General features: G+C 56.6%; 1 protein-coding gene across 1 annotated transcript in view; it reads left to right on the top strand.

Moving 5' to 3' along the window:
* TBC1D20 (TBC1 domain family, member 20) overlaps nt 1–4,673 on the top strand; it is a 6,325-nt gene extending 1,652 nt beyond the window's left edge. Inside the window, exons 2-7 of the mRNA XM_010002297.1 lie at nt 4–87; nt 1,463–1,649; nt 2,426–2,527; nt 3,371–3,512; nt 4,109–4,293; nt 4,418–4,673. Coding sequence (XP_010000599.1) covers nt 4–87; nt 1,463–1,649; nt 2,426–2,527; nt 3,371–3,512; nt 4,109–4,293; nt 4,418–4,673 — 956 coding nt within the window. The remainder of the gene's footprint in view (nt 1–3; nt 88–1,462; nt 1,650–2,425; nt 2,528–3,370; nt 3,513–4,108; nt 4,294–4,417) is intronic.
* The last annotated feature ends 2,610 nt before the right edge of the window (nt 4,674–7,283 follow it).

The raw sequence follows: 7,283 nt of genomic DNA, 5'->3' as shown, positions 1-7,283 counted from the left end.
CAGCAGGAAAGGAGCTGCGTGAGGACAACAAAGATTACCAGCAGGTCTTGCTGGACGTGCGGAGATCCCTGCGCCGTTTCCCGCCAGGTGAGGGGGATTCTCCTCTTCCCACCCTGTGGGGGGGAAGGAAGGTCTGTGCCAGGGGGCTCCTCCTGGCTCAGGCTTTGTTCTGGGGTGGCAGCAAGAGACACTCCACTGCTCCAAGAGCCTGACTTTCAGAAAGCCTTTCCTGGTGAGCTTCCAGGAGCTGCTTCATGCAGTGGAGCCGTTCTGTGGCTGTTGTTCCCTTCATCTCCTCCAACGTTTCCCTTCCCCCTGTCCTGCTGCCAGCAGGCTGGTGCCATCAAACAGTCACAGCTCAGAAAGGCCAGGATCCTACGTGTCCCTTTCCTTGTGTCACCAGGGGGAGGTCAGGATAGGTGGAGTGCTTGAGCAGCGTTTATTATTCAGTTTATTTTAGACCCTGCTCTAGCTCCGGGGCACAGAAGGTGAGTTTGCCAGTGGGTAGAACAATTTCTGGTGTAAAACAGCCTCGCAGTGGGGTTCATGCACTCAATTTAAGACAGCTCTGAACCTCTAGAAGCAAAATGTTTTTGCAGTTGTTTAGTTCTGCTGGGTGCCTCGTTGTGCTATTTATAAAACATGTGATCCAGCAGCTCTGCAACTGCAGAGCAGTCGTTATTTCTGGCCAGACCCTGCTCCCCCTTCTGCCACTTTTGTTGTGCGTCAGTTGATTCCCTCTGATTCTCTGGAGTGTGGATTCTGTGTGCAGGCCTCATTCCTGCAGGCTCTGCTACCACGGGGTGTTTTTGCCCTGGAATGACAGCCTCCTGCCTATTTTTAGACACATCAGTGAAGCAGAGGAAAAGGAGAACTTTGTCATGGCAGGATCTCTTCGGGGAATTTCTGCTTGGCCTTAGGGCGTTTTCTCAGTTGACAAGGACTGCCAGGAACTGGCTGCAGCTGTGAGGGGCAGGATGTTGTTCCTGTCACATCCTGTCCCCAAACACATGTCAGTAGCAGGGGACCTGTACCAAGTTGTGGCGATGGAGGCCTCGGTTGGCACAGTTTTTGTGGAAGTGGGTCCTGGATAATTTTTTCTAGAGCTCCTGAGAAATTAAAAATGATCACCAGGTCCTCAGCAGAGCTGGGTGTGCAGGGCAGTTCTCTCTGTGCACACCTCAGCAAACCCTGCTCCTGTCCCCTCCCTGACTTCTTCATGGGTAGGGGCACTGCAGCTCTGGATATTAAGCAACCTCACAGCTGGCTTCCCCTGAGCCATCAGTTTTGGAGGGCAGGGTTAGGACTTGGGATGCTTTCCCTGCTGGGTTTTGCCCCTTGCAGCCCATCGCCTGGGGTAGATGGATGGCTCCTCTCCTTGCACATGCAGCCACGCTCATTCCCACAGCAGACACCGGTGGGTGACACAGCCCATCCCACCCCCCTGGTGCTGTCCTCACAGGGATGCCAGATGACCAGAGGGAAGGTTTGCAGGAGGTACTCATCGACATTATCCTCCACGTCCTCAAGCGCAACCCCCAGCTGCACTACTACCAGGGCTACCATGACATCGTGGTCACCTTCCTCCTGGTGGTGGGGGACAGACTGGCCACTGCTCTGGTGGAAAAGCTCTCGACACATCATCTCAGGTACTTTTTGGGCTTGGCTGGAGGAGTCACCTTCATGTCCTGGGGCTGTGGGTTCGCCTGTGCCTGCAGGGAAGCCTGGGCAGTGGGTTGGCCTGTCCGGGAGCAGGAGCCAGGAAGGCAGAGCCTTGGCTTAAGGCCGTGCCCAGAGAGGTGCTGTGAGAGAGCTGCATGACCACACGTTAGTGTGTGGCTTTGCAGGGAGCTGTGCCCTGGGGAAGGGATAATTGAAGGCTGCCAGCTCAGTTGTAACGTGTCTTGAAGCTGAAAACGCCAAGGCCTGTGCATTATTCATCCTTCTCTGGCTCTGCTGGCAGGGCCTGTGCAGCTCCTGGGGGCTGGCTCAGCACAGGGCCTCCCGCTCGCCTTGCCAGGGTCCTGGGCCCCAAGTCAAGTGTCTCTCCTGTTCGTGCACTGAAATCAGAACAAGCCTTCAGCTGGGGAGTGGTTTGGAGGGATTTTCCCTCCTCTTTCAGACAGGGAGTTGGGTTTGGGGTTCTGGAAAGGCTTTATGGTTCATCCATGCACTGCAGCAGAGTCGGAAGTGTCAGCTGATACCAGCATGGTTGCCTGGGTCCAGGTTTCTATGCAGATCAGCCCTGTGCGTCCCAGGGGGTGGGAAGGGGCTGTCCCAAAGGGACAGAACTCCTTGGGGCTGGGAGCCACCCTGCCAGCTATGCTGTTTATTGCCAGTACATTTATGTACCTCCCAGCTGCCTCCCTGGAGGGAGAGCTCACTGACATGGTTGCTTCACAACTTCTTTTAAATCTTTCCTCAGGGATTTTATGGACCCAACAATGGATAATACCAAGCACATTTTAAATTACCTGATGCCCATCATAGACCAGGTGAACCCTGAGGTGCACGACTTCATGCAGAGGTATGCAGAGCTTCCTTCCCAGGCTCTGAGCTCTGCCCTGCCAGTCTCAGTTACTGGTGGCTTCCTCAGAGTGACACAGCTGACCCAGAACTGATTGTGACAGTCCAAAGCCATGTGGGACTCTGCTTCTGAGCAGACCCAAAGCTGTGCTGCCTGTATTAAGGAGTTTTCCTTGGTGCCATCTTCACCTCAGTGATCTGCTTCCATCTTGGGAAGGCAGGGGGTTTGCAGGCAGTGTCACACAAAGGTGCCACCACCACTTCACGTGCCCAGTGTTGTTCCTGGTGTCACCTGGCTGTAGTGTATTGCTAGTTCTAGGGATCATTCCCAGATTTTGCAGTAGAGACGAAGTGTAGTCCAGGCAGATTAAAGCAGAAGCAGGAAGGTAAGTGGGAAGGTTCAGGCCAGAGTCCTTTTCTGGGCAAGCATCTCTGTTCCATTTCATGGCCAGGATGTCTTTGGGTACCAAGCTTGATTAAAAACTCACAGAGGTCTGTAAGCCTTTAGGGTGAAAAGGAACCTGAAAAGCTGACTGTGCTGCAGGACTTCAGGTGTCTTCAGGTGCCAGACAGTGATGTGGTATGTTACACATTCAGGTTCTCCTGAAAGCAAAAAATTTGGGCCTTTGCTGTAGACCCCACTGGATGTGAGACGAGTAGTGGCTGTTCTTTGCCCTGGGGTGAGTCAGAGGTGCAGCTCGTGGCTCTGGGCTGAGCTCTGCATCCTCTGGTGCCAGCTCTGTCTCCCCTCCCAGGCATGGAGGTGTGTGGCACCAGGAGCGTTCCAGTGCTGTTCCCCAGCTGCTGGCAGTGACTGGTCTAACAGCACTTTCCCTCTCTGCAGTGCGGAGGTGGGAACCATCTTTGCCCTCAGCTGGCTGATCACCTGGTTCGGGCACGTCTTGTCCGACTTCCGGCACGTCGTGCGATTATACGACTTCTTCCTGGCCTGCCACCCACTGATGCCCATCTATTTTGCTGCTGTGGTAGGTACTGGCTGGACTGGTTGGGGGATTCACTGAACCAATGTGAGGTCCTGGTGGTTTGGGGCTGCAGAGTGGGGCTGGCAAAAGGTAGGAAGGATCAGGATTGCTCAAGGCAGCCTGGGGGTGGCCAGGTCTGCAGGCTGTTGCAGCTCCCAGCCTGACCTGGTGTTTTTCTTGGCTTTGATGTGCTGGGCCCTTGCTCAGGTGCTGGGGAGCCTGTCGTGGGGCAGCCCTGCCCTCTGCATCCATCTGCTCTTTGTCCTATGGGAGGCCCAGACAAATCTCTGTTTGAGGGCAGGCCATGGGGTCAAGCCAGGCTGAGGGTCTTCCCACATCTCTGACCTGCCAGGAATGGGCTGTGCTTCCACAATGGATGGAACTACCCAGGAAGGGGCTTTCCATGGCCTCAGAGTCTTGGGAAGGGTTTGGTGTTTCTCTTTCCAGACAGGGAATTATTTTCTGCAGTGTGTCCCCTTAGGAAGGGCAGGTCTTTCAGCTGGCAGTTGAAAGTTTCCCTCTTGTGGCTCTGAAGTTGGGGCCAACAAGTGACAAGGAGTCATCCCAGCTGTCCTCAATGCTCTTGCACCTCTCTCCAGATCGTGCTGTACCGGGAGCAGGAAGTTCTGGACTGCGAGTGTGACATGGCCTCTGTCCACCACCTCCTGTCCCAGATCCCACAGGACCTTCCTTATGAGGCTCTGATCAGGAAAGCTGGGGACCTTTTTGTCCAGTTCCCACCATCTGAACTGGCCAAGGAGGCAGCTCAGCAGCAGGCTGAACAGTGAGTGTCTGTGGTGTCTACATCCCCTTTCTTGCTTTCTCATGAAGATCCCTCCTGGCAGGGGCTGGTCCCCAAGGCTGGGGACACTCCTTGACCTGTTGCTTCTCTGTTTCTCCTTTTCCAGAACTGCAGCTTCCACGTTTAAGGACTTTGAGTTGGCGTCAGTGCAGCAGAGACCAGACACTGTGTTGAGGCAGCGCTTCAGGGAGCGGCCCCGGGGGGAGGAACGGACAAAATCCATCTTGACAAAGCCCCGGACCAACCGCTTTGTCAAGTTGGCCGTGATGGGGCTGACGGTGGCGCTGGGAGCAGCTGCCCTGGCCGTGGTCAAGAGCGCCCTGGAGTGGGCACCCAAGTTTGAACTGCAGATTTTTCCCTGAAGCCAGAGGAAGGACCTTCCCTTTCACCACGTCCTTCCCTGGTGGGAAGGGACGATGTTTGAGGAGAGGACATGTCTGGGAATGACCTGTCTGAAGATTGTTCTGCTGCGTCCAGTGACGCTTTTGGCCTTTGTGACAGCAACTGATGGGAACCAGCCCAGCAGGAGGGTTCCCCAGCCCAGCAGGAGGGCTCCCCAGCCCAGCAGGAGGGTTCCCCACCCCAGCACTTGCCTCCTCTCCTCCCTGTGCTAGGGGAGCAGACGGACACCGCTGCCATCTCGGGAGGAACCGAAGGTAGGGACAAGCTGGGCTCTCCAGGCTGTGCACAGGTGACTGTGGGAGGAACAGCCCTTTGTGGGCTGTGCTGAATCGATCCCACACTCTGCTTGGGATGATGGGTGTGGAGGAGGGTGGCACAGCAGGGTTTGGGCCAGCTGCGTTGGGGGGAGGGGGCGAGGGGCTGTTAAACCCCTGAAGAATAGGGCAGCCTTCTGGCTTGGCATCCCTCACGTGCAGACTGCTGGTGGTCCCAGCCTTCCCTTTCCTGTCAGCAGCCTCTGAGTAGAGCCAGACCTTTCACAAACCCCTGCCAGGAGGTTTTCTCCAGCATGTAACTCTCCCTGGCTCCTTTTGCTTCCTCACCTTTGCAGCCTGATCCATTAAGAGGAGGGAAGGGCTGGGGACAGGAGCAGGCCCACACAGGATGTCCCATGGTCCTGTCTCAGGTCAGTGAGGTGAGGGCTGAGTGTCACTGGTCCTGCCTGAAGTCTGTGCTGTCACGTGCCAGGTTGTCACCAACACGAGTTGGTGGTGCAGTGAACATCTGTTGCAGACTTGCACAGCTCTGGAAGCAGGCTCTGGCACAGGGAGAGGCTTTTTCCACCTTGTGAAGACAGAAGTCGCTGTGGTAGGAAGTCTGTCTGAAATCTGCCCTCATGAGCTGATGGGACTTAAGCATCACCCTTTGGAATAATGCAAGTGAGGGATTTTCCTGTAAAGGCCATTCTCAAGCCCTGCATAGCTCTCGATTCCCCCCTCTTAACAGCCCCAGTGCTCCCTGCCCTCCCAGCTAAGCAGCAAATCCTTCTGGACAACTCAGTGTCCCACTGAGACAAAGCCAATAGACACTCGATGCCTCTACCTCTCCCCTGAGCTGCTCAACCTCCCGCAAGTGCCCTTACCTGTCCCCTAATGCTCCCCCCCAGCTACCCCCTTGTGCTGTGTTGTGCCCAAAGCCATCTGTGCCGTGCCCAGGGGCTGCACACCTGGAAATCAGGTGTTGGTTGAAGAGTTACGGATTTTAGGATAGAAAAGAAAACTCGTGCCCTGTGAAGCTCAGCACCCTCCTGTCCCAATCCCCAGCCTGTTGGTTCGTAATGGCCTCAGGGGAGGTTCTGGGTTGCCCTGTGGGCCCTTGGGGGGCCGTGCCTTGCTGGCCAGAGGGTGAGTGGGCAGTCAGCACCCCTGTTTCCATAAGAAGCAGGAGTTTCCTTCACCTCTGCAGGCTCAAAGCCGGAGCGTGTGAACCTGCTGTGGCAGAGGCAGGGCAGTGAGGCCTGTTCTTGGTGCCAGGGCTGTCTGTGCTGCTGGTGGGAGCCAGGGGCAGCTCCAGGGTTTCTCCTGGCATGGTAGGGGCAGAGCCTGTTTCTGGACCTTGGCATCTCTCCAGGGTGGAGGGAATTTAGCACTTTAGAAACTTACGGTGCAGGACATTGTGGTGACCTGGGGGGCTGCCGGTGGTCCTGGGACCCCTCTGTACACTCTGCCACTGCCCCTAAGGAGGGGATGGCTGGGGGCCCCCCTCCCCGGGGAAGCCCCTGGCCCCCCCTTGCTCTCTGGCTATGAAGCACTTTAGTTCTTGCGTTGTCCCCAAGGAGAGGAAGGGCCTGGGAGGAGACGGTCGCTTCGGGTGCTTCTGTTCCTCTGTACAAACACTTCTACAGACCCTTGTAAATGCAGATTTGTACAAACCCTATAACTGTAAAATAAACAGTTACTAAACACACTGCCCTCCCTCCCCTGGTGCTGGCAGGGACCGTGGCAGCCAGATCTGCTCTCATAGCACCCAGTGGCCCAACCTACCAGCCTTGCAGTCACCAGCCCCATGGGAAGAGGCACAGGAGCCAAATGGCACTTATGTGCCCTGGTTGCCACTCCCCTCCCTTCTGCCCACCATTGGTTAAATGCCAGGGTGTGCCAGGGCTTGGTGTGTGTGTGTTTGCCCAGGCTTGGTGTGTGGGTGTGTGTGTGCCAGGGCTTGGGTGTGCCAGGGCTTCCTGGGGTGTGCCCCCATCCACTGTGCAGGGGGCTGGAAATAGCCTGACCTACCCCACGCCAGGGAGATCCTGGGCATGGTGCCTGTCAGCAGAGGCTCAGCCTTCACTGCTCACCCCAGGCAGCCTCCACCTCTGCCAAGCCAGGGGGCTTCCATGTGGGATGGAAGAAGGGAACTCCGTGCCTGCCCTGGGCTGGATCCAGCCCCAGCACAGCCCCGGGAGGGCCCTGCCGCTGTGTTGGCAGGATCAGGCCCGACATCAGGCCACCAGCAGCCACCCAATGGCAGCAGTGGGGAAGGAGGGGCGGTGGGGGGAGGGGTGAGGGACCGCTGGG

The sequence above is a fragment of the Chaetura pelagica genome, unplaced genomic scaffold (genome assembly GCF_000747805.2).
Source record: "Chaetura pelagica isolate M959 unplaced genomic scaffold, ChaPel_1.0 scaffold1317, whole genome shotgun sequence".
In the NCBI taxonomy this organism is placed as follows: Eukaryota; Metazoa; Chordata; class Aves; order Apodiformes; family Apodidae; genus Chaetura; species Chaetura pelagica.
Note: the sequence above shows the minus strand (reverse complement) of the source record. Positions and strands in the feature narration are given on the sequence as shown.